This window comes from Podarcis gaigeae, assembly GCF_964106915.1.
Source record: "Podarcis gaigeae genome assembly, chromosome: 8".
Classification (NCBI taxonomy): domain Eukaryota; kingdom Metazoa; phylum Chordata; class Lepidosauria; order Squamata; family Lacertidae; genus Podarcis; species Podarcis gaigeae.
Window position 1 is genome coordinate 23,906,831 of NC_139684.1, and position 27,152 is coordinate 23,933,982.

The window sequence follows — 27,152 nt, forward strand, 5'->3', positions numbered from 1 at the left end:
CCTTAGATAGCATTCCCTTGGAAGAAGGGTGAAGTGTAGCTCTGTGAGAGGGATTAGACAAATTTGTTGTTGTTGTTTAGTTGTGTCCGACTCTTTGTGACCCCATGGACCGGCGCACGCCAGGCAATCCTGTCTTCCACTGCCTCCCACAGTTTGGTCAGACTCATGTTTGTAGCTTCGAGAACACTGTCCGACCATCTCGTCCTCTGTCGTCCCCTTCTCCTTGTGACCTCCATCTTTCCCAACATCAGGGTCTTTTCCAGGGAGTCTTCTCTTCTCATGAGGTGGCCAAAGTGTGGAGCCTCGGCTTCAGGATCTGTCCTTCCAGTGAGCACTCAGGGCTGATTTCCTTAAGAATGGATAGGTTTGATCTTCTTGCAGTCCATGGGACTCTCAAGAGTCTCCTCCAGCACCATAATTCGAAAGCATCAATTCTTCGGCCCTCAGCCTTCTTTATGGTCCAGCTCTCACTTCCATACATCACTACTGGGAAAACCATAGCTTTAACTATACGGACCTTAGACAAATTAGTGGATGATAATTAATGGACCTTCTGCATGAAGTGCCATTTCACTGAGCCATGGCCATTATCCTCCTTCATTGAGAATCAGGCTACCAGTGGCTACTTGCCATGATTTCCTTCCAATGTCAGAGGCAGTACAGCCCTGAGGGAAAGCGTGGCAAGTAGCCACTGGTAGCCTAATTCTCCATGAAGGGGGATAATGGCCATGGCTCAGTGAAATAGCACTTCATGCAGAAGGATTTACAAGTGGGCTGTTGGCCTCAGGTGCTGCTTACAGGCTCCCCATGAGCATCTGCTTGGCCACTGAGACAACAAGATTCTGGACAAAATGGTCTGATCCATCAGCCATGCTCTTCTGGTGTTCTTATCCTAAGGATGTCCATTCCACCCCCTGCTCAGCAAGGCTGGGCTGGGGAACACACCTTCGTGGTGACTCTGTAGCTTGCAGAGGATGTCCTGGATTGCTTGCCAGGAAGCAATCGAGTAATTTCAAGGCAACTCCGCAAGTGTGTGAGTTCCTGTGTCTCTGTTCAGTCGTGGCATTAGATAAGCAAACATTGCAGTAATGAAAGCCAGGCTGGGAGGCAGAGCCATGGAGGGAAGTGGTTGTTTTAACAGGCAGAGAGTTGGAGGGAAAGCAGTGAAAGGCAGACTGGAAGCTGGCAGCCCATTGCAGTCCAGGGTAGATCATAAGAAGAGCCCTGCTGGGACCAGGAGTTGTTGGAGCTGTGGCTCAACAGCACCTGGAAGACCACGAGCTCCGCACTCCTGACTTAGAATGATGCACAGCTGTCAGAACATGAGAGGACCCTAGTGTGGCTCATAGCTCCATGGCTCAGTTCCTGGTCTCTCCAGTTTACAAGATATCAATTCTTAACAGACCATGGAGCACTTTTTGGCCAGATATCTTGGAAAGTTGGGCATGACATCTAACATGCCTCACCTTCGGGATGCTTATCTATCTTGTCTTGGCCACATTCTCCCCCAATTTGGCTGTTTGGTAGGCCAGGTTCTAATTCACTACTCCATTGTTAGGCAAAAAAATAACAACTCAATTTTGGCACAGATGAAGAGTCGTGCAGGATCAGGCCAGTGGCCCATCTAGTCCAGCATGTGGTTCTCACAGGGACCAAGCAGATGCTCAAGAGGAACCAGCAAACAGCAGCTGAGTGAAACAGCAACTCTCCCCACCTGTAATTCCCAGAAACCAGTATTCAGAGACATCCAGCCTCTAAAGACACAGCCACACTTCCGCTTGCCCTGCTGAATCTCCCTGGCCTGGGAAAACCTGCTGCTTACTGCTGAATTGGAGCAAACATCAATCGGGTTTTCTCTGGATTGGTGTTTGCTCTGATTTAGCGCTAAAGAGTTGATGTGGCAAAAGCACTCAGTTTCTCATTTTTCCCAGCCTTCACATTTTAACATCAATTACCAAATTCTTCTTTTTTAAAAAAAAGGTCATTTTAGTGCTAAGTTCTCCTAATATACAAATTATTTTAGACGTATTTATGCAAAGCAGTTTTCATTTATCTAATGAATTTCCATATGCCATTCCCAATAATGTATGCATTTTAGCTAGCGAATGCATTTTTGCATGGGTTACTTGCCTGGACAACGTCATTGCAAAATTGGGAGAGGCCTGAATTTGGAAGGACAACTACAATTCAGTTCACATATTGCTTCCGAAAGTGTGATTTGGGTAGATGCTCCATTAAGTGTGAACTGAATTGAATTTCTTCCCTCATCCCTCATCACAAATGGAGAAAGCATCCTTGGGAATCTCATAAAGAAGAAGTGTGTTTTTCAATATTAAGGGGTAGGGGAATCTCATCTTCCAAGGATTGCCCATGAGATATTTAGATAAGGTAATGGCAGCAGATGGAGTTATACCATAGATCAATGGAGATAGATAGATGAGAGAGAGAGAGAGAGAGAGAGAGAGAGAGAGAGAGAGAGAGAGACTGTGTTGCCCATTCTGTTCCCTCCCCCACCTCCACCAGGAATAGGTTTTTGGCTAAAAGTCTGGAAAGGATTGCTGACAGGAATTATTTTGATGAGATCTGTTTTCCTTTAGCAGATCAAGATGAAACAAAACATATAAAATGGCTTTTGAAAATGCTACATCAGCAAACAGACACACACAAAAATACACAAACCCAGGCATAAATTTGCACAGCCCGGGGGTTGTATCTCCTTCTGGAGATCTTTTCATTTTGGAGATCTTCGTGCTGTTTATGTATGTTCAGGGAGCAAGGGACTTAAAAGAAGGATGTGCTCTGCTTTCATGACGGTGGTGATGATGACCGGTGGTTTTAAGCAGAGAAACTTCAATGAGAATAATTCTAATTCCACCCAACAGGTTCTGGAAGTGCTAAGCCTGGCATGTCAGAGGAGGTGGGTCTGACACACCTGGATTTTCAGAAAAGATGCTGGAGGTGAGGGAGGCGGCGGCAGCTTTGATGTGGATTTTTCTTCCTTCCTTTCTTCCTGGACCACTGCAGGATCTGACATGTTGTCCCTCACCTTTTGGCCTGGCCACCTCTCCCTCCTGATTCAGCTTTGTGAAATCCTCCGCATCCACAGCCCTGCTGCTGTGCAGGTGAGCTTAGGGATGGAGACATGGCATGCCATCCATCAGGCTGAATGGATGAGCAGCTCACCTGTCAGGCTGCATTCAGTCAACGTCCATCTGAAGTGAGGCAAGAGGGCAGAAGTGACAAACTGATGACCCGCAGAAGAGAGAGGACTCCATCCCACATGAAACACTGCCAGCATTACCTGGACATGTGAAGATCCCAAGGTCCAGCATTTCTACTCCCATGGTCTAGAAGGAAACATCACAGCAACCTTGCCAAAGCCAGGGGCAGAGAGTGGATGGGACACGAATATAGGCCACTTGGGGATGCATGATAAAAGAAAGACTGGATATAAAAAGGTAACTGTGGATTTCTCTGAGAACCAGCAGGGTGAGTGGAGTGTTTAGTGATCCAGGGCTCAGGATGGAGGATCTGGTTCACAATTTAAGGTGAACCAACCCAGCTCGGACTTCCCAAAACAATGCGAGAACAAGAATCTTAATAGCTCAAAACTGGAAGACCGGAGAAATACCATTGAAAATATAACGGCAAGAAAAGTGGGTGAACAATGCAGAGTTAGCAAAGTTAATGGACAAACTGCATGAAAAGGACAATAGCGACTTTGAAAAAAGAATGGGAACCCTTTACAATATATTTGCAGAAACAACAGAAAGAAGTGGTCTCGCTGGCAGGATTTGAATAAACATTTACCATTTTCTTTACAGAGAACAAGAAGTACAACAACGTGATAACATGATATTGTATATAAACAACAGAATGTATCATCCAGCGTAATAAACCAGAAATGGTAGTTGAGGGAAGTCAACGGGGGGGGGGGGGGGCTTGGAAAATGTATGTTTAGCAATGATATTGGATATTTGTTTTGAGAATAGAAAATAAATAAAAATTATTTAAACGAAAAAGAAAAGAAACAATGCATGAACCAAAATGCAGCTATTCTTTGAAATCCACAGTCCTCTGATTTTCGCAGTGCATTTTCACAGCCAGATAAGATGCACCAAATTGCATATAATTAGAGGGAAGTGTGCACCCCATAACATGCACGTAGCAGACAAAATAACTTGCCTGTTAACAGAAAAGCACACTGAAATGCTGACGAATTTTTAAATTGCAAACATTTGCAAGCATGTGGTGACAGGAACTTAAGACTGGGATGATGAGAAATTGAGAGAAACTGACAATGACAGTTTCATCGGTCCTTACTCCAGGCACCGAGCTAATTGACATTGAGAAAGTTAGGAATAAAATAAATATGATGGTGGTGGTGTGTTGGATTGACGCAACTTGGGTTCAAATCCCTGCTCTACCTTAAAGTTCATAGGGTAAACTTGGGCCAGTCACTATTACCTCCCAGCCTAATCTCCCCTACAAGGTAGTTGTGAGGATACAGAGGGAGAGCCAAGTACGTCATCCTGAACTCATTTGAGACCCAGGTATACCAGCATTCCAGGGGACAAATAACTGTGACCAGTGATGGAGCCAGGTGGGCTCCCCTGGGGCAGGCATTCCTTACAAAGGGTGCCAATTACAAAAAGTCCTTGTCTCTCAAACTTCCCATGTTGAATATCAGAAGGGTGCAGGTTCTCCTCTCTAAGTGAATTAGTGTGTATTGGGTTGCGGCGGGGGAAGTAACAGAGTTCCCCCTTAACAAAGGAGGGTTGGAAGTTGCCTTCGTAGATCAAACCACGGGTCCCTCTACCTCAGTAATGTCTATGCAAACTAAGGCCCGGGGGCTGGATCTGGCTCAATCGCCTTCTAAATCCAGCCCATGGACAGTCCGGGAATCAGTGTGTTTTTACATGAGTAGAATGTGTCCTTTTATTTAAAATGCACCTCTGGGTTATTTGTGGAGCCTGCCTGGTGTTTTTACATGAGTAGAATGTGTGCTTTTATTTAAAATGCATCTCTGGGTTATTTGTGGGGCATAGGACCCTGCAGGACTTGACATCTTTCTGCAGGGCCTGCAAGACAGAGCTGTTCCAACAGGCCTTTGGCCAAGGCACAGCCTGACCCCCTCCTTTGGTAATCCTAATAGACCTCTAGCCCAATGGTTGCCATTCATTTGATTTTGAATTGATTTTAGAATGAATTGGTTTTAGAATGCAGTATTACTTTTACTCTTGTTAGCTGCTCTGAGCCCAGCTTCAGCTGGGGAGGGCGGGATATAAATAAAAATGTATTATTATTATTATTATTATTATTATTATTATTATTATTATTGGAATTTGATCATTTTATTTTATTTTTCAAAATATAGTCTGGCCCCCCACAAGGTCTGAGGGACAGTGGACCGGCCCCCTGCTGAAAAAGTCCACTGACCCCTGGTCTATGCTGACCTACTCCAGTCTTTTGGGCATTCCCAGCCCTACCTGGAGTAACTCAGTGGTAGAGCATCTGCTTTGGATGCAGAAGATCCCGGTTCAATCCCTGGAATCTCCACTGGGGATTTTCCTTGCCTGAATTGCTGAGTTGGATAGGCCAATGGATTTGCAAACTTGTAGGATTGGAAGGAACTCCAAGGGCCGTCTAATCCAACCCCCTGTAAAGCAGGAATCTCAGCTACAGCATCCATGACAGAGGGCCAAACAACCTCTGCTGAAAAACCTCCAAAGAAGGAGAGTTCACAACCTCCCATGGGAGGTTGTTCAATTCCCAACATCTTCATGCAGGACTGTGAATGTTGGAATGGTCTGACTCGGTGTCAGGCAGATTCCTCATTTCCATATGTTCTTAACAGCAGCTGAGAAGCAGCAGCTGCCGGTCACTGCTAAGTTGAGATCTGCCACCAAACACCGTTCCGCCACCCCCTTCCTTTTTCTCTCTCTCGGTGTGCATGTCTCTGTGTAAGTTTCCTCTGGGCAATTGAATGCGAGGAGCGGGGTGAGGCAGGAGGAATTCCTTAAGACAGTTCCCTCTGGCTGAAAAGATTTGCTGTGTGCACTCACTCAGAACTGGATCCAAGCTCCAGGCAAGTTTGCACCGTTCACAAGGGGGGGGGGGTGAATGCAGGTGCCTAAAGATGTCAGCGCAGTAATTATTGATGGCCTCTGCGTGAAGAGGTGATTCTGTTCACTCCTTGAGGTTGCTAAGGTGGCTCCGCGGGAGGGAATGGGAGAAATGGCCCGTGAAATCCTGTAGGATGGAGATACGGTACAAGCTGAATATATAGGATATTGCCTTAGACCAGGTCGGAATACTCCAGCCCAGGAGTGGGGAACCCCTTTCAGCTTGAGGGCTGGATTCCCTTCTGGGAAACCTCTCAAAAGCCATATTCCAATGATGGGCAGGATCAGAGGCAATGGTAGGCAGGGCAATGAAAACAAATGTCACCTTTCCAGCCAAGCAAGAGTCTATCAGGGTTCAAGGACACATTCCAGCTAGGCAAAAATGCTCAGGGGTCATTGCAGAGCAGGGCAGGTGAGGGGTGTGGTCTGGGAAGAGTTCATTTTAAAAAGTGGGCTGGGGGGAGGGAAGTGGTAGGGAATTTTTGGTTTAAACTAAGCCAATTATAATTTTGGGAACCAAGTTTCTTCATATAGTGCTTATAAATTATATGAAGAAACTCAATCCCCAAAATTATAAATGGCTTAGTTTAGACTAGAAACTCCACAGCTAAACAAATTGTCTCCCCATTAAGTGCAAAATGATTACAGACAACTAAAGATATGAGATCATATAAACTGTAAAGTGGTCAAAGGAAGTCAAATTTTTCTCTTTTTCTTTGGACTTAAAAAAAAATCTAATTATTCCCCCCCCTTTCTTTTTCTTTTTTATATGTATTTTTTTTGTATTTTTTCTTATTATTACTTGTTTTTTGGTATTCGGTAATTTGAATTATCTGTAAAACTGTATTTTTATTTTGGCATGTATATAATATGTATATTATGAATGATGATGATGATGATAAATGCAATGGAAAATGTGGATTCAGAGAATGATTAACAAGAAGTAACCCCTCACAATCAAATTAGGATGGATGTTGATTGAAAAATGGACTTAGTATCTAACAATGAAGATTTAGTTGTATCTAAGTTTTACTCAGAGGTAGGGATGAAATCCAATTCAGGACTCAGTTAAAGCCAAATCTATCAAAGTTGCACTTTTCAAAAGAATATATAAACCAAAACACAGCTATAACGCAAAATTCGCACATCAAAAATTCAAATTCTGCTATGCAGTTCACCAACCAAACAATTATTAAAGGCATAAATTCAGGAGAAATGTGCATAAAATTGAGCGTGTTGGTAAAAATAATAATGCGCAAAAATGCATCACATATCATAAGTGCGTACAAAAATGTGTTTAACGGAAAATTCACACAAAAACGCTAATGGATTTTCATGGGGGTCATGCTGCAAAATGGGGATAACTGAATTTAACTGATTTTATATCTATTGCTTTTTGTATTTTTACTGTTGCTTCGATAACTGCTTTTGTTTCTGATGTTTTTGATCTGTTTTATATTTGTTTTATGGTTCTCTTTTGTAGGCTACCTTGGAAATCTAGATTGATAAAATTATTTTTATTTATTTATTTTTTTAAAAAAAGATAACTGAATTTAATATGGGGGGGTGAGAAATTGTGAGAGGGCCAAAATGGAGAGATTATTCCATTACTACACAAGTTCATTTATTTCATTGGATCTGTTCTGAGAATACCTTTGTTGAATATAATCCTACGCCCGGTCTTTAATAAGCATTCATTCTAATTTCCTTACTCAAAGCTTTCTTGGTTATTTGACCACAGGTCATAGAATCACTGAATTTTAGAGGTGAAAGCTGCACCAAGGGTCATCTAGTTCAATCCCCACAAAGAGCAAAAAAAACCCCTGATAGATGGCCAACCAACTTCTCTTTAGACACCTCCAGTGATGGAGAGTTTATCACCTTCTGAAGGAGCCCATTCCACTGCCCAAATCACCTTCCAACAGCCCTTGCCACCAGAAAGCTCTTCCCAGTATTAGGTCTGAATCTCCTTACTTGTAATTTGAATCCATTCATCTGGTTTCTACCCTCTGAACCTGCCGAAAACAAGCTTGAGCATTCATCCTGATTTGCTTGCACAAAGCTTATGCGGTGCTTAGACCACGGGGGTTGTAGCCAATTTTAGCCTTACTCAGGGTAGACCCACTGAAACTGAATGACCATGACAAACCTAGGTTCATTCATTTCACAGCTCAGTTTGCTATGAGCAAACTGTGTTCATGGAAGACAATTTTACTCGGCTATGAGTGATCGCCAAATGGGTGCTGATAACGCCAAGGTTGCAGGTTCGAGCCCCGTATGGGTCAGCTGCCTATTCCTGTACTGACCACTGGTCTTGCTAGCTAGGGAGGATGGGAGTTGTAATCTAAAAGCAGCTGGAGACCCAACTTTATGAAATACTGGACTAAATGATCCTCAGGGTCATCCTTCCATCTCAACAGTTCTATAATCCTGTGGTTGCATGATTTCAGTGGGTCTATCAAACTAGTCATAGTCATTAATTTCAGTGGGGCTTCCCTGAGTAGGACTGGTACTGGCTACAACCCCATGGTCTAACCACCACATGCTGTATTTTTCTGTGTATAACATGCCCCCCATGTATAAGACACCTCTTATTTTTGAGGACTCCAAATTGAGAAAATGGGGGGATATTGTATCCGTGTATAAGACGACCCACAATTCTGAACATAATTTTTAAATAAAAAAAGTTCTAGTCTTTTTTTTTAAAAAAATCATTTTTATTGATTTTCCAATTAAATATCCAATCATAATACTTCAATTAAAAACTAAAAAAACTAAAATAAAAAAGATGAAATTACAGTCCAAATTTTATTTATTAATTTCTTGGGGCTCCCCATGGTCTGGATTTCTAGTCTTATACATTCTAGTCTGGATTTTCTAGTCTTAAAGTATGGTAAGCAAATCAGGATGAATGCTTAAGAACCGATAATCTGAAGGAGCATCCTCTCTCTCTCTGAAACACATCTTGTCTTTAGCAAGATGCGCATAGAAATGCACAAGAATGAACACCCCCGGAGCTGGTGCATTTCATTCTGAACTGTGAGAAACATATGCCGAGGCATATTATGTTTGTTTGTTTGGAATCAGACATGTTGTGCCTGTCTGCCTGTCTGTCTGCTTGTAGTATGTCTTTAACCCAGAGAAACAATTAGACTCTCTTGGCTTTTGATTTGCCAGAGGAGAGGAGATTGCGGAGCAAGTGGATAAAAGCAAGCAGAGCGGAGCCTTCAGCAGTGCGTAAGGATGCCATGGGGGAGCCTTGGGCACTCTTCCCTGACTGTGCAAGAAGGGGGCTACCCCTGCAAAGTCTTGGAGGGTGTGTGGCAGCGAAAGAGGTGAAACTCTGCCTTTGCAATGGACAAATGTCAACTGCTGTCGTCAGACGCTTAGCAGTTTGTTCACATTGTCAAGGAATTATGCTGATTTCAGTGGCCCAGCTAACCCCCCCTCCCACCGCAAAGATTGGTTTTGTGAACTAAAGCTGATTGAGAATGCTTAGACAACATAGGCCGTGAATGGGTTGTCAGAGAGCTCACACTACAATACTAATACTAATATTTTTATACTGCCCATCTGACTGGGTTGCCCCTGCCAGTCTGGGAGGCTTCCAACAAATTAAAAACATAAAGCACAGTAAAACATCAAACATGTAAAACTTCTCTATATATGGATGCCCTCAGATGTCTTCTAAAAGTTATATTAAATTTATTTCCTTGACATCTGACGGGAGGGTGTTCCACAGGGCAGGTGCCACTACCGAGAAGGCCCTCTGCCTGGTTCCTTGTAACTTCACTTCTTGAAGTGAGGGAACCAGCAGAAGACCATCAGAGGAGGACCTCAGCGTTCAGGCTGAGCGATAGGGATGGAGATGTTCCTTCAGGTATACTGGGCTGAGGCCGTTTAGGGCTTGAAAGGTGCTCCACACTTTGAATTGTGCTCGGAAACACACCCTGCTTGGTGTGCATAAGGTCCCAGCTTCAGTCCCCTGCATTTCCATACAAAGCTGGGACAAACTCCCTGCTAGAAATCTTGGAGAGCCCCTGCCAGTCAGTGCATACAGTACTGAGCTAGATGGCACTGGCAGATGAAGGGCGGTGCGGTGGGTGTGGTCTGCCCCAGGTGTCATCCCTGAGGGGGGTGACATTGCCACCCAACCACCCTGGGACGCTCACCGTGGGTGGCGCCCCCTGGGATGCTTGCCCCGCCCCTGTGGGTGACTAGCCCCGCTCCTGGGTGCTGGATCAGCTAGCTCCGCCTCTGCTAGATGGACCAATGGCCTGACTCAGTACAAGGCAGCTTCCTGCTGGCATTCCACTCCTCACAGGCAAGAACAATCAAATAGTAACCCTGAATGTGCAAACTATATGGTGTGTGCAAACCAAAGTAGCAGCTGAAGTTCCCAGGCTGCTTCTCATATACTGTATTGCTATGAAATGCTGTGCTAATGCATTGCAATTATAAAGGGGTGGGAAGCAGCCCCTGTTGTGTTCCATGAAGTGCTAGAAGTGAACATTTGCAGACTCACAACTGCTACCAAAAGTAGTACATCAATCTGATGCCAGCACTTGGAAATGCAAACAGGTATGAATTCTGCTCAGCTTGGGTAACTTGGTATGGCGAGAGGTGGGTCTGCACCCCTGTTTCAACCACCTAGATACAATAACAGAAGAATAGAAGAACTGGACACCAGACTCCAGGCGGGGTCTGACCAAGGCAGAATAGAGTGGCACTATTAGTTCTCGTGATCTGGACACTGTATTTCTGTTGATGCAGCTTAGAATTGCATTAGGGTTTTTTTTGCTGCTGAATCCACTGTTGACTCTGTTACACTTGTGGTCTGCTAAAACCCCAGATCCTTTCCCCATGTACTACTGTCAAGCCAGGTGTCCTTCACCCTGTATTTAGGCATCTGGTTATTTCTGCCCAAGTGTAGTTCAGTGGTACCTCGGGTTAAGTACTTAATTCGTTCCAGAGGTCTGTTCTTAAGCTGAAACTGTTCTTAACCTGAAGCACCACTTTAGCTAATGGGGCCTCATCCTGAAGCAAAGTTCTTAACCCGAGGTACTATTTCTGGGTTAGCGGAGTCTGTAACCTGAAGCATATGTAACCTGAAGCGTATATAACCCGAGGTACCACTGTACCTCAAATTTGTCCCTGATGAAATTTGTTGTGTTCAAAGCAGTTCACAATTTCAAGGAAGTCTCAGCACAGTAAAACAACAACAATGAAACATAATAAAGAGTTCAATAAATGTCACCTGTTGAAGACCTGGGTTCTATCCAATACTATTTCTACTTAGAGTACACTCATTGATGTTAATGGACATGACTAACTTAGGCTCATCAGTTTTGAGTATAATTTATTTTCACATGGCTACTTTTTCAACAAGCCTTTTAAGTGGAGATTTTTTTTCTTTAAAAACCCCCAAATCCGTTCTCTATCTCTATCTATCTCTATCTCCATATATGAAATTGTTTTAGTTGTGTTTTTATACATGACACATGTCTGTTTATTATTAAATTGTTTTGTGCTGTTTTGTAGGAAGTAATTCATAAACTGAATCAAATTCATGGACAGTGTCAATATAACACTGGAAGACACCCACAATGAACCATTCATTTAACGCACACCAAAGATTTAACTGAGCAGAAAGCTCAGGTAAAAATACCACCCAATAACTTCTCAGCAAATGAAGCCCCAAAGTGGGTAACATTAGCACCTAGTAACACCCCGCCCCTTCAATATTTTATTCTCAACTCTCAAAAGCCAGAAAACCCACTTTGGAAGATATTTTGGAAGCAGTTCCCTTGTGAAGGGTTTTCAGGGCTGGAATAAGGAAACTGCTGGCAAACACAGAGGGGTGTACCCAGTGCTGCTCCTACTCAGAGTATACCCATTGAAATGAATGGCCATGGTTCACTTCTGTCTATTAACTGCAGTGGGTCTGCTCTGGGCAAAATGCTGTTGGGGGCAACCCAGACTTTTTTGCCTACTCACAGTTCTTCTGGAAACAAAGCTCTAAACAAGTGTTTGGAGGGTGCAAGAGGATGACAAACAGTGAAGGGAGAGCCATTGGGGTGAATGGGGCAATGCTCCACCCATCTCCTATTGTCTTCTGTCAGATCCCAGCAAACTATCTTCTTACTTATAACCAATCAGGGGGTGGCAATGCCTTTGTCCACTGTTGGGCTTCCTGCCTTCTTCTGCCCATTAGTCCCAAGGGGAACCAACCACCAAAGGTGTCCTTTCCTTTTCCAATACAAGTGGTACAACCAATTTCTATAAGAAGTTATCTTGTGAACTGCCCTAAGATATTGTGATGAAGGGAGCTATATTATTAACAACAACAACAATTCAGATCAATACCCCGAGGAGTGACAAATCTCAAGGAAGCGAGTAATGAACCCCACCTCTTGTTCCTGCCACAAGCCAACCAGAATGGGAGGAAGATGCTACTTCCTGGGCTATCAGAAGAGCCTGTTCTGGATCACATCAAAGGCCCACCTAGACTCTCATCCTGGTAGCTGAGAAGCCCACACAAAAGGGGCATGAAGGTGACAGCAGACTCACATCCTTGCTCTCCAGCAACTGGTATTCAGAGGTAGACTTTCCTTAATCTTGGAGGCTCTGTCAAAGCCATTGACAGACCTCTCCAACTCCAGGGAAGTGTCTGATGTCTTTGTAAAGCCATCTAACACAGAGGCAACCATTTCCACTTCTTGCTGCAATGAGCAGTTATGTACTGCACAAAGAATAATACTTTCCGGTTACTCCTGGTCTACTGATTTCAATGGGCAGCTTTTCATACTCAGTTTGACTTGACAAAGTTACATCTTGTTTTTTAATCTAGCTTTCCAAAGAAAATGTTATTGCATGTTGTTCTGCTTTATCATAAAAAACATTTAGTCTTTACATTAAGTGGTGGTAGTGGGGAATCTACAAATAAACACATAAGTGATTTTTGCATGTTGCTAGGTGTCTTTCCAGGGACGCGGGTGGCGCTGTGGGTAAAACCTCAGCACCTAGGACTTGCCGATCGATCGATCGTATGGTCGGCGGTTCGAATCCCCGCGGCGGGGTGAGCTCCCGTCGTTCGGTCCCAGCTCCTGCCCACCTAGCAGTTCAAAAGCCCCCCTAAGTGCAAGTAGATAAATAGGTACCGCTTTATAGCGGGAAGGTAAACGGCGTTTCCGTGTGCTGCACTGGTGCAGGCTCGCCAGAGCAGCTTCGTCACGCTGGCCACGTGACCCGGAAGTGTCTCCGGACAGCGCTGTCCCCCGGCCTCTTAAGCGAGATGGGCGCGCAACCCCAGAGTCAGTCACGACTGGCCTGTATGGGCAGGGGTACCTTTACCTTTACCTTTTAGGTGTCTTTCCCTCGGACAAGTGTTGCTGGACTTCAACTCCCATCAGCCCCAGCCAGCATGGCCAATGGGCAGAGAGGATACAGTTGTAGTCCACAATGTCTGGAGGGACTTCCCTCCTCTAGAGTGAACCTTGGTGGCTGAGAACTATGTGTGGTCCAGCCTCCTCTTTCCACCTGATAGCGGTGAACTCTGGACTTAACAGCCAGGTTCCCTTTAAGGTGGTCAGTTTCACTTATTTCACAATGCCTGAGTCAGCCCAGGATTAATAGACTCATAGAATCTTTGAGTTGGAAGGGACCCAATGGTTATCTGGCCCAACCCCCTGCAATGCAGGAATCTCAGCTAAAGCATCAATGACAGGTGGCCATCCAACCTCTGCTTAAAAACATCCAAGAAGGAAAGTCCACAACCTCCAGAGGGAGACTGTTCCACGGTCGAACAGTCTGAAAGTTCTTCCTGGTGTTTAGTCGGAGTCTCCTTTCTTGGAACTTGAAACCATTGGTTCCTGTCCTATCCATCCAGAGTAGGAGATAACAAGCTTGCTTCCTCTTCCATGTGACAACCCTTGAGATATCACATATATCTAAACCGCCGTCCACCTTGGCCAGCCGTAAAGCTTCTGAGAAGCCCGTACTCCCTATCATCTGGTAGACTGCTCCTGAACACGGAGGCTCCGTTCCGCAACGGGGACTAGCAGCAGCCACTGAGGGCCAGAGAGCTAGCCTATCCCCCTAGGGGATGCGGTGAGTGAGATGGCCGCAGGACGGATGCATCTCACACCCCTCGCAGCGGATCTCCATGTGCACAGAGGCTTCTGAGGCCACACGTCCAATTCTCCGCCCCGCTCCACACCCCCCCATATATGCCGGATTAACCCTCTCTATCCTGGAAAGCTCTAGGGAAGCGCTGGGCAAGCCCTTTCCCCGGCGAGAGCGGAATCCACAAGAGCGCGCAGGCAGGGCGCAAAGGCCGGCGACGTGCCCAAGTCCTCGCGCTCGCCGGCCTCCTGGCGCGGCCCTGGCTAGGCAAGCGGGCGGAGCGGCGGCGGCGGCAGAAGCAGCAGCCCCTCGCTCGCCGCCCCCTCCCCCCGCCAGTCTCCTCCCCGCGCCCCCTCCTCTCTGCTCCCCTCCCCTCGCCGCGCCTGCCTTTGCAGCATCCCGAGCCTTCCAGGCAGGCAGGCAGGCGGCCAGCCCAGCGCGCCTACGTCCAGAAGCCGCGGCTCTCGCTCCCTCTCCCAGAGCGCCAGGCGGACACGGTCGCGGACGGAGCGAGCGTCCAAGCGGGGCGCGAGCGAGCCAGGCAGCGCCCCCTCCCCGATCCTGCTCCCTACCCCACTCCAGCCCCCGATCCTCCTCCTCCTTCTTTCTCCCCCGCCGGCCTCGCCGCTCTCCTCGGAGCTCCATGGCCGCCTAGAGCCCCTGAGAGCGCCGCGCCATGGAGCCGCCGCCGGGCCCGGGTGCGCTCCTGCTTCGGCTCGGGCTCCTGCTATTGCCGCCGCTGCTGCGCCTGGCCGCCGCCGTGGAAGGTGAGTGCGAGCGGGCGACGGCGAGGATGCTGAGCCGGGAAGGACGCCCCGCGACGGCCAGCTTTCGGGGTTTTTTGTGGGAAGGTGGCGAGAGGAAGGGGGAAGGGTAGGGGAGTCGAGGCCGCTCAGCACGAGCCCTTCCTCGGACCGGGAGAGCCAGCACCGCGTCGCTCTTTCTCCGGCTCCGGCTGCTGCTTCCAGCCCCCCTCGACGGGCGGCGCTCTCTGGGAAGCGGCTGCTGCCTTGGCAAACGCGCGCCGGAGCCCGGAGTCCAGGGCGCGCTGAGAGGCCGCTCCCTGGCCCGGTCTGGCCTGGCTGGCAGCTGCCGGGAGGAGGAAGGAGGCCCGGCCAGCGAGTTGCCTACGAGGATTTCGTGAGGGCGGCCCGGACTGGGCTGGGCTGGGCAGCAGTAGCTTCTCCTACGGTGGCTCCTCCAACGTGGCTTTGCCATTTGGATTTTGAAAGCTGCCTCGCTTCTTGGCGTTGGCGCGGCTCTGCTTCCAGAGCGTGGTTGGGCTTTTGTGCTGGTAGGGGAATGGAAAGGGAACAGGCATGGGCACGGGCACGGTGCTTGGGAGGTGGCCGCAGCTCAGGCTGGAACTTGCTCTCTCGTTTTGGGTTGCAGGAGAATAGGGGAGCCCTCACGAACCATCGGGAATGGTGCCTGGGCGGTTGCCCCATCCTTTGACATCCTTTGACAGGTGGCTGTCACCTGGGGTGCTTAGGGACACAGGAAGCAGAGGCAGGCCGTCTAGCTCAATATTGCTCACACTCTGTGGCATTTGTAGTGTTTCAGCAGGAAGCCTTTTCTAGAGATGCCAAGGGTTGAATCTAGGACCTTTTGCATGTGAAGGCCTATCCCAAACAGGAACACTGAAAGCTGCGAGTCAGAGCATCAATTCATACAGCTCTGTATTGTCTACACTGACTGGCAGCAGCTCTCCAGGGTTCCAGGTAGTGGCTCTTCCCAGGTCTATGAGAAGGTGCCATGAATAGAACTTGGGACCTTCTGCATGTCAAACCTTTCATCTTCCATGAGGACAGGATGGTCCTCATTAACTAGCAGGAATGATGTCTCCACACGAACGGCCTCATCCTGTGACAGTTGGCCAGAAATTTGGGGATGGGGGAGCAGGAGAAAGGTGGTCTGCCCTCAGTGGCCAGCAGGAGCCGATCATGTTCTGCAAGGTGGAGTAACAATGGGCTTCCTTCACTGACCCTCTAGGAGAAATGTGGTGGATGTTCTCATCTCACAGGTTTTGCCTACCTGGTGCTTGTGCGTCTGTGTTTATGAATGGGTTGCGCTCACGGCAGCAAGGCTGGTGCATGAATGGACCTCATCCTGCAGTCACACAGCTAGGAAGTGGTCTGGAGGGGGTGATGGACCGCCTTCACTGACCACCGCGAATGAATGTTGCTTGTGCAACGCCATTTTGAGACACAAGTCGCAGGGCTGGTTCTGCCTCCCCCCATTCTGTCTCCGCAGAGATAGAGCACCCATTTTCCCTCTCCATTTCCTGCTAGATGTGGGCCCAGATGGACCTGGTAGTTACCACCCGGTGCTCTAGTACAAGGTGCTAAGTTAAAAGCCCAACTCTTGGCCATGTGCAATGTGCTGTGGCCTTCCTTCCCAGGGATACACCAAGCACAAATTCAAGACATGACATGCTACAGTCACTTTTAGGGGCGTGTCATTCCCCACCCCCACGCACGTCCAGGACTGAGGCAGGCACACATTTCGCTTCATGATTTGGGAGCCACCTACTGCCCTGTCAGAATTTTGACTTTTTTCATCCCCAACTTCCTGGTGGTGAACTGGTGGCAACCACAGGTGCCAAATATTTTCGTCGCAATGCTGACCGCGTCGCACTTGATTTGTGAGTAGGATTATTGTTGCAATATTTGGGGTTCTGCAGGCTTTTATGTATTTGCAGAAGTTCAAGGTATTGGGCAAGAGGGTTAAAAAATGGAGAAACACCCACTTGGGGGGCAGCCCCCCTCCATGCAGCCTCTGTATGCTATAGTCGTCTTGTAGCTCCAGATTCATCAGCCATGACTTCCTTGGGTTTCTAAGGGTACTCTCAGATCCTGTCCTGTTGATTTGATTTTTTGGAGTGGGTGGATGGGTTCCAGATGATTTGCCTTCTAGTCCTCATGAGAATTCCCCTACCCCAGTTAAAACCATTTAAACCACTGTTCTCTGCAACAAAATACTCAATGTGTGTGTGTGTGTGTGTGTGTGTCTGTGCAGGGAATCCACCACAATGTAAATATTGAATCTAACACCATATTTGCTGGATTTACAAATCGCAAAATACAGGCGGGCGTTTACCCTTACCAGATTTGATGTACTGCCATCTGCCTTACTAAAGGGCAGATACGTGGGCAAACCCTATGCTGAACGAGTCTGCCCATGTGGTCTGAAAGAGGTGGAAACGGTTTCACATGTGTTGCTACACTGCGACCTCTATGGGGATATCAGGTCACTGTTTATTTCCCCTATCGTTCAGAAATTTCCAGGTCGATCTGAATCTCAGCGGCTGAAAATCCTACTAGGAGATAAAAACCCAGAAGTAACACTGAAAGTGGCCAAATTTTCTGTGGCTGCGATCAAGCGGAGGGCATTAGCTGTAAAAAAGTAAAAGACTTGACCCCTGGACAAGCCCCCTCATTTTTTAAGTCTATACATACATTGTAGTGCGTGTGTGTGTGTGTGTGTGTGTGTGCATATGTGTATTGCTTTTATGTATAATTTTACAATTTTTAATTGACACCATTACTCCCCTTGTAAACTATCGTTGTTGTTTTTTCTGGTCTATGACCGTAATAAATTAATTCAATTCAATTCAATTTGTGGATGGATCACAAGCGTCAAGCAGAATGCTGGAGATCTATGAATGCAGCCACCAATATTATTATTTTTTAGCTTTAGAGAGGGGGCATGCTCGGATTTCAGTCGAAGCAGCATATGGAGTGGCTGTTTAAATCTATTCTCATTTGTTTTCCAAACCCAAGACTCCTTCCTCTACACCCCCCCATGGGTTTAGGAACATAGGAAGCTGCCTTCTACCAAATCCAACCATTGGTCCATCCAGCTCATTACTACATGCTCTCCAGTGTTTCAGGCAAGGGGGCATTCCCATCCTTACCTGGAGATGCCAGGGACTGAACTTGGGACCTCCTGCATGCAAAGCTGATTCTCTGCTGCTTAGCTAAGGCCCTTCCTCATGATGCTCAGTCAGAAGCAGCTGAGAGAGAGAGATTGTGTGATTTAGAGCCAGCATGCAGCATGGAGGAAAGTGTGAACAACCCCTTTCCCCAGCTCTATTAGTGTAATCAAAATTGGAATCCCAGTGGCTATATATATTTATATAAAGCACTAAAGCAAAGAATGGAAAAAAGCTTGGGAGATCTGATAACAGCTCCCCTGTGTCAATTTTGGCATTAAGATTCTGCCAAAGCCAGACTTCTGTTGCTTCCTGCCCCCTTCCCCGCCCCATGTGAACTTGGTTACCTAAAATACTGTCATTGCAGGAAGTGCCCAAGTACAGGAAATACTCCTGCCTGAAACCCTGCAGAGCTGCTGTTAGTCAGAGTTGACAACACTGAGCTAAACGGATCAATAATCTAGCAGCTTTCTATGTCTTAAGGGAAGGGCCTCAGCTCAGCAGTAAATCATCAGCTTTGCATGCAGAAGGTTCCAGGTTCAATCCTTTGCAAATCTAGCCAAGGGTTAGGTGCACCCCTTATGTAAATTGATCACCACATTCCTGCAGATAGCACCTTCTCAGGAGGTCTGTTCCTCACAATGTAGAAATGGGGCCTTTAGTGTGGTGGCACCGACCCTTTGGAACACCTTGTCCTTGAATATTAGGCAGGTGCTGTTTCTGGTGCCTTTTCCAAGCCGTTTCCTCTTCCAGCTATCCTTTTAAACCCAAAACCCTTCCCAGTGTTTATCCGAACTGGAATTGTGTTAAAGGTTGTTGTTGTTGTTTTAATTATGGTTTTGTTGCTTGCTGTTTGTGGCCCTTGGCTCCTTTGGGAATAATAAGAAATAAACATATGGGGATTGCTGGGACGGGACCCCTGTCTGAAACTCTGATGAGCTGTCACTGATCAGTTTCAACAGTACGAAGCTAGGAGAACCAATGACCAATTGCAGCTTCCTTTGTACTTCATGTGCACAAAATATTTCATCCTCATTTATAGTGGAGAATCATAGAGTGCAACCCCTGCAAGGCAGGAATGTGCAGCTGTCCCATATGGGGATTGAACTTGCAATTTTGGCATTATCAGCACCATGCTGCTACCAGCAGAGCTGTCCAGAATCAAATACTAGATGATCATGGTGGGAGTTCTGTTGTAATGTAAAACTTGGGTGATGACTCCCAGGGGTCTTAGACTCCAACTCCCATCAGCCCCAACTGGTAGGGCCAAAAGGCAAGAGAATGATGGGAGTTGAAGTCAAATGACATCTGGAGGACATCACATTACTGGCTATCTCCCCCTATATTTGGCTGAGCCTAGGCGTCATGGTTGAGCCTGGAGAATTACTCAGTGCCTATAAAGGTGAAGAGACTATATTTGAGATCTTTGGGAAAACAAAGGGGTCTTGACTTATTTCTCTAGATTTGAGTTCTGCTTTCCTGACAGTTATTGCCTCCTAGTTAAAATGAATGAGAGGCAGATCCTGCCATTGGAGGCAGATCCTGATGTGGGAGTATGCCTCTGAATGCTAGTTACTCAGAGCCACAAGAAGGAAGTGTTGATGTTGTGCTTAGGACCTGCTTGTATGCTTCTTAGGGCATCTGTTTGGCCATGGTGAGCAGTGTTAGAAACTCAGATATACTGTATAATCTAATCACCAAATGGCACCTTTAACCCAGGTTATGGTCACCACAATGGAATGTCTAGGCCCTGTTTTTGCCCCCTAAGAGGAATAATGATAAATTATTATTATTATTGTAGGGACGCGGGTGGCGCTGTGGGTTAAACCACAGAGCCTAGGACCTGCCGATCGAAAGGTCGGCAGTTCGAATCCCCGCGGCGGGGTGAGCTCCCGTCGTTCGGTCCCAGCTCCTGCCTACCTAGCAGTTCAAAAGCACCCCTAAGTGCAAGTAGATAAATAGGGACCACTTTCTAGTGGGAAGGTAAATGTCGTTTCTGTGTGTGGCGCTGGTGTTGGATTGCCAGATGCATCTTAGTCATGCTAGCCACGTGACCCGGAAGTGTCTTCGGACGGCGCCGGCTCCCGGCCTCTTGAGCAAGATGAGCGCGCAACCCTAGAGTCGGACACGACTGGCCCTGATGGGCAGGGGTACCTTTACCTTATTAGTAGTAGTAGTAGTAATAGTAGTAGTAGTAGTAGTAGTATTTTCATTTCTATACCACTTTATATTTTAAAGAACAAATCACAAAGTGGTTTGCAACACATTAAAACATCAAATGAAACAACCCAGAATGAAACAAATTCAAGCTTCAAGGAAAATATTTCAGATCTTTCCCTCAGCAACATTTTGCTTTCCTCAGTCTGGCACCCAGAGATCTCCATGTGGTCGCAATTGGACCCACTCCAGTTGCAAAATGCACTTGGCGCCTGGCTATTTTCTAACACTGATAATGAGAATAGGATGGTGTACATTTAGAAGGGCCCCCTGTGTCTTGATCCAATAGCTAGGAAACAATCATCGAGTGTTTTGTATTGGTTAGCAAGTCCTACTCAGAGCAGACCCATGGTATTTGACTATCTGTGACAAGCCGGCATGCAATATAACTGATGATGTTTGGTAGCTGACATGATGCACACTTTCCTTTTTTTTTGACAGCATTTAAGAGTTAACATGCAATGGCTTTCAGTCTTGGACATGGTATGAAAAGGGTATAGGAAGAAGAGTATTGTTTTCCTGGATCACAAGACCTTGAGGTCATAGTGGATTATGTTAACCATGATTTGGAAAGCCTGCGGTGTTTTGGAGCTTTTTTAGTTTACAGAAAAGGCGAGTATGGGGTGACATGACTGAAGTTTATAAAATGGTGCCTGGCATGGAGTAAGGAGATAGAGGAAAGTTTCTGTCTCACACACACAACAGCAGAACCTGTGGACACCCAATGAATGTTGGAAGATTCAGGACAGAAGAAACAAAGGACTTCTTCATGTGGTACATGGTTAAAGCTATGGAACTCATTCCTGCAGAAGGTGGTGATTCAGCAGGGCTCTCCCCCCCCCCCCTTTTCCTTTTCAGCAAAGCTTTTCTTGGGACTGGTAGCAATGACTCTCTCAAGTTTTAGACCAGGAGGCTCTTGCAGCCTACTTGGAGGAATGAACCTGGAACTTTCTGCATTCAAAGCAGATGCCCAAATCTAAGCTGCAGCACTTAACGCTATTCTGTTCTAGAGTTGCATCCGATTGATGTGTTTGGCAATGTTTGAGAGGTCCCAGCTTAAGATTTGTCATGTTCAGCACCTTATAAAAAAGTCAAAACAAGAGTTGCCAACAAGGCTAAAGCACCTGGATTTTGACCATGGTGGTGGGGTGCAGAGTTCAGATTCAGAATTTACGTGGAACACTGCATGCGCTAGTTTTGGGATCTGTGGCCTAAGGCAGTTATAGGTTTCGTAACACCTGAAGCTTTTTATTTTCATCAAAGTCAGCATGAGCAGTAGTGTGTGTGTGTGTGTGTGTGTGTGTGTGGGGAGAGAGAGAGAGAGAGAGAGAGAGAAAGGGAAGCTGTTACACAAAAGCAAAATGCTTCCTTCCCTTTCAATGCCTCTAAGACGGCAGAGATGTAGATACTGTATTGCAGTGTACAATCCCCATTAGCAACAGCAAGCATGGCCAGTGACCAGGGATGATGGGAGTTGTAATAATAATAATAATAATAATAATAATAATAATAATAATAATAATAATTTATACCCCACCCATCTGGCTGAGTTTCCCCAGCCATTCTGGGTGGCTCCCAATCAAGTATTAAAAACAATACAGCATTAAATATTAAAAACTTCCCTGAACAGGGCTGCCTTTAGATGTCTTTTAAAAATAGGATAGCTACTTATTTCCTTCACATCTGAAGGGAGGGTGTTCCACAGGGTGGGCGCCACTACCGAGAAGGTCCTCTGTCTGGTTCCCTGTAACCTTACTTCTCGCAATGAGGGAACCGCCAGAAGGCCCTCAGCGCTGGATCTCAGTGTCCGGGCTGAACGATGGGGGTGGAGACGCTCCTTCAGGTATACAGGACCGAGGCCGTTTAGGGCTTTAAAGGTCAGCACCAACACTTTGAATTGTGCTCAGAAACGTACTGGGAGCCAATGCAGATCTCTCAGAACTGGTGTTATGTGGTCCCGGCGGCCACTCCCAGTCACCAGTAGTTCAACAATATCTGGAGGGCCAGGTGTAGACCAGATGTAGAACTTGAACGGGAAACATGTGGACCTCTAAATGGTGATGGGCTGCAGCTCCCATCATTTGGAGGGCTGGAAGTTCCTCATTCCCACTTTAGAGAAGGAATTAAGCTGCCTCAAAAGCACCAACCAGTAATACCTGTTAGGCTTAAGCTTGTCTCTCCTGGGACCTTCCCAGCTGAGTCCTTTGGATATTTGCATTGGCGTTCTTGAATGAAGGGCTGTGGGTTCTAATCCTATGCCATCTGTCTGGAGAAGGCATCCCGTGACACACATCTCTTCCCCGGATAGAAGCAAAGCAGGCTGCTTTGAGAAACAGAAAATGAAACAGAAACACTCGACTGGCCTGCGGTGTGTGCATTGCTGATGCTTTCAAAGATAATGCTTTGCAGAGCCAAGCAGAATCACAAAAGAAACAGATGGGCAGGGAAAGAGTGGCCCTGGCTGCAGTCGTGGGAGATCTCCCACTGCTAGACATAAACAGGGAAATGTTAATTTCAAAGAAAGACAAGAGCGTGATCGCATGTGCACATTTAAATCCCACATTTGAATCTGGAACCATCTGAGGCTGGTGACAGCTAACCCATCTTCAGTGGCATCTGCGATGGCACTAAAGGTCTCCATCTGAAATGCAACGACCTGCATCTAAAATATTTACGCTAAATATTTTTAGTTCAGCACATCCAGGTTTGGAATAGAGAGAGAGAGAGTCCTCTTTATTCGCGCAAGGTTGAACAAGGGAAAGTTCCTTTTGCATCTGGTGACAGGATCTACTGTTTTTAAAATAGGAAGTGGAGGGAGAATTTTCTCCTGCTCTTTATCTCCCCTTTTCACATCCACCAAGAATTGGGGGGGGGGAGGGAGAGAATACCTCTTGTCATTGGTGGCAACAGGAGGGTGTTTCTCTTTTGGGTCACGGGGTGAAGGGAAGAGTCCTGATAGGCCGGCAACACTGATTATGCCAGTGATTTAGACAGCACCATCCACATAAGTTGCTCTGGAGAAAGAATGAGATGACAGGTCCAGGCCTCTGAGCAGTTTACAGTCTAAAAATAGGCAGGAGGGAGACAACAGACGATGGGAAGCCGGGAAAGGGTATGTCATTCTTGCACTGCAACATCAGGAAGTGCCTTGTGTTGAGTCAGGTCGTTGGTTTGTCTGACTCAGAGTTGTCTACTTTTGGGATGATGGAGACAGACTGTTGGACTCCAGTTCCCATCAGCCTGTATCTCCAATGGTCGATGGGAATTGTAGTCCAATGTCCATCCTTACTGGGGGATGTCAGGGATTGAACTCAAAAGCTCTTGCAAGCAGCTGAGCTTCGGATGCTGCTAATCTGCACAGAAATCTGCCTTACACTGTGTCACAGTATTGGTCTACCTAGTGGGTTTGCTGGATCTCAGACAGGGGTCTTTTCTAGCCCTAACTACTAAGGGCCACATACCTTTCTGGGTAACCTTCCAGGGGCTGCATATCAACAGCAGAAGAAGAGAAGAAGAAGAGTTTGGATTTGATATCCCGCTTTATCACTACCAAAGGAGTCTCAAAGTGGCTAACATTGTCCTTTCCCTTCCTCCCCCACAACAAACACTCTGTGAGGTGAGTGGGGCTGAGAGACTTCAAAGAAGTGTGGCTAGCCCAAGGTCACCCAGCAGCTGCATGTGGAGGAGCGGAGACACGAACCCGGTTCACCAGATTACAAGTCCACTGCTCTTAACCACTGCACAACACTGGGTCTCAGACAGGACAGAGGCAGAAGTGGGCAGAGAAACACATATAAGGTTTATCTTTGCATAGTACCCTAGCTATTCTCAGCCCTCCCTCTCTGTCCTCCAAGAAGCATCATTAGAGTTCAAGGACAAAGTCCAGCCAGGCAAAAACACTCTGGAGGGTGTAGAGCAGGGCCAGATGTGGACTGGGAAGAGGAGGGGTGGTTTGGGAGAGTGCAGAGAGCTAGAGGACCAGATGGCTGCATTTAGTCACCAGACCTGACGCTCCTCATCCCTCAATTAAAATGTCACAAAATTGTGAACAAAATGTTGAGTTCTCCAGAACTTTTCCATTGGCTGGATGTTAATCAAATTGGATTTGGTGTTCACAGGGAAGAGAGAAGGGGAAACTGGGCTTTACGTTGAAACTGTTGGCTTTTGGCTGTTCGTAACAGCTTGGAGATGGAGTGTAAGGAAATATATGAGAACATAAGAGCACAAAAAAGTGCTTGTGGGTGGATCAGGCCAGTGGTCCATCTAGTCCAGCATCCTGTCCTCACAGTGGCTGACCAGATGTCCTAATGGGAAACCCATAAGCAGAATTCCAGCACAAGAGCCCTCTCCCTTCTCGTGGTTTCCAGCAATTGGCATTCAGAAGCATTGCTGCCTCTAACCTTGCAGGCAGAGAATAGCCATCATGAATAGGAGCCCTTGATTGCTCTCTCCTCCATGAATTTGTCCCATCCTCTTTTACCGCCATCCAAATCGGTGGCCATCACTGGCTCCTGGGGGAGCGAGTTCCACAGATTAATGGCACAAAGTTCTTTTCTCTGTCCCAACTCTTCCAACATTCCGCTTCATTGGGTGTCCACGCGTTCTAGCATAAGAGGAAAAAACTTTATCTATCCACGTTTGGCTTCATGCCTGTTTCGCTTCATCTTCAGATCCAGGAGTGACAGGCGATTCACTGAGTTGGTGTGTGACTTGTTTTTCAGGCTGGGGGCCGGTTTACAAATTGACCCCCGAGACATGAGAAGTCAGAGGGGATGAAGTCGTGATAGGAGGGCTCACAGAGCAGTGGCAGAAGAGCACATTATAAATGGGGTGTTTTTTTTGGGGGGGGGGGATGTTTCAGATAGTTTTTGCATTTTGTTTTTAAGTTGTGTATCTGTTTACCGACCTGGGGTCCTTGGGGAGAGAGGACAGGCTACAAATTCAATAAAAGAATAAACAGCAAGGATTTGCTTGCATGCAACATCTGAGCTCCAGAGCTGTCCAAGGTCCATTGCTCAGGCTCAAAAAGGAGCAAAGCTGTCACTGACATGGCAGGAGGCTTCACAGCTTGTGATGGGATTTGTCAATGTTGGTGTCTCTTGGTTTTCTTTTTTTCCAATCTTACATCCGGTTCTCCATCTCTCTGAATCAGTTTGCATTTAAAAAAGCAAAAAATAACCAGCATTTTACTGTGCATTCCTCCCAATATAGGAGACTGCCTCACAAGTGAATTACAGCAGATCATTGCTCCATCTAGTCCAGTATGGTCTACACTGACAGGCAGCACCTCTTAAGGGTTCCAAACAGGGGGACATTCCTACCTATATCTGGAGATGCCAAGGACTGAGCTTGGGATCTACCACAGAGCACTGACCCTTCCCACCATAGTAAACTGCCTCATGCTGATTCGGACTGCTCGTTCAATTAAGTCAGTATTGTCTACTCTGACTGGCAGCAACTCTCCAGGGTTTATTTTAACTTTTAATTCCTTACATGCGCCAAGGGGCCCACGGTGGTGTGAAATGGGTCTCTTCTCCAAATTTTAGTCTCGCAACAACCCTGTGATATAATACATATAGGATAGTGTCAGGCTTCGGGGAATCAGCTTCCTCCCCTGTAAATAAGCACATCAAACAAAAGGAAACTCTTACAAGTTAGTTTCTTTAGTAAACACAGAGAGGGACAAAGGAAAGCATCTACCTAGGAACGGCGGTGTTCCCAATTAAGGCTCACACCCCTTCCATCCCTATCAATCTACGTCACTCCTATGTCTTGTCATCCAAGCTTATACCATTCTGCGCTTTCTGTTCTGAGACTCTCTTCTTGACCTTGGGGAGAGCGGAGGAATGCTGTCCAATGACTGTGAATCTGTTAACCCTCTCTCTTCCAGAGTTTCTTCTCCTAGCTGTTCCCCATCCAGTATCTCCCAGCTTCTGCCTTTTGAACTATGCCCCTCTTTAAACCACTGTTTCAAATCTATACTGTCCTCCTGCTCCTGAGAAGATTCAGGAGATTCAGAAGAGCAGGAGCAGAGGGTGGGGGAGGCTCCCACCATTCCTCCTCAGTGCAGTTCTCCTCAGCACAGTCCCTGACAGACAGCTAAATTAGTAGAGCATGAGACTCTTAATATCAGGGTTATAGGTTTGAGCCCCATGTTGGGCAAAAGATTCCTGCATTGCAGGGGGTTGGACTAGATGACCCTCACAGTCCCTTCCAGCTCTACAGTTCTTTGATTCTATGATCCTATACATTTATGGGAGGGGCAGTTATTGTTTTGTTTTGTTTTTGTTTTGTATTTTTATCTTGTATTTTTATGCTGTGAACTGCCCTGGGATCTATGAATGAAGAGTGGTATATAACAGTGTAAATAATAATAATAATAATAATAATAATAATAATAATAATAATAGTAATAATAATATGGTGGAAGGCACAGTGAGCTTTATAGCTGAGTGGGGACTGAAATTTTGGTCTCCAACGCACTAACCACTAAAGCACACTGCCTTCAGGCCAGAACTCCCCCAGCCTGGTGATACCAAGGCTTTAACCTAGGACCTTCTGAATCCAAGCCAGATGCTCTACTTCTGAGCTACAGCACAATCGTATTGCATGCTTACTTAGACGCAAGTCCTATTATGTTCAGGATTGCAACCTTGTTGTTGTTGTTGTTTAGTCGTTTAGTCGTGTCCGACGCTTCATGACCCCATGGACCAGAGCACGCCAGGCACTCCTGTCTTCCACTGCCTCCCGCA

At 46.6% G+C, this 27,152-nt stretch overlaps 1 protein-coding gene across 11 annotated transcripts in view; it reads left to right on the forward strand.

Annotated features, from left to right (window-relative positions):
• Positions 1–14,644: 14,644 nt before the first annotated feature.
• EPHB2 (EPH receptor B2) overlaps positions 14,645–27,152 on the forward strand; it is a 114,560-nt gene continuing 102,052 nt past the window's right edge. For 6 of the 11 annotated variants that reach the window (XM_083752499.1, XM_083752494.1, XM_083752500.1 and 3 more), the window contains exon 1: positions 14,646–15,016. In XM_083752499.1, the coding sequence (XP_083608625.1) occupies positions 14,926–15,016 (91 nt within the window). In that variant the 5' untranslated portion in view covers positions 14,646–14,925. Of the gene's footprint in view, positions 15,017–27,152 lie in introns of all 11 variants that reach the window. The other 5 variants (XM_083752490.1, XM_083752495.1, XM_083752497.1 and 2 more) reach the window with 1 other exon arrangement.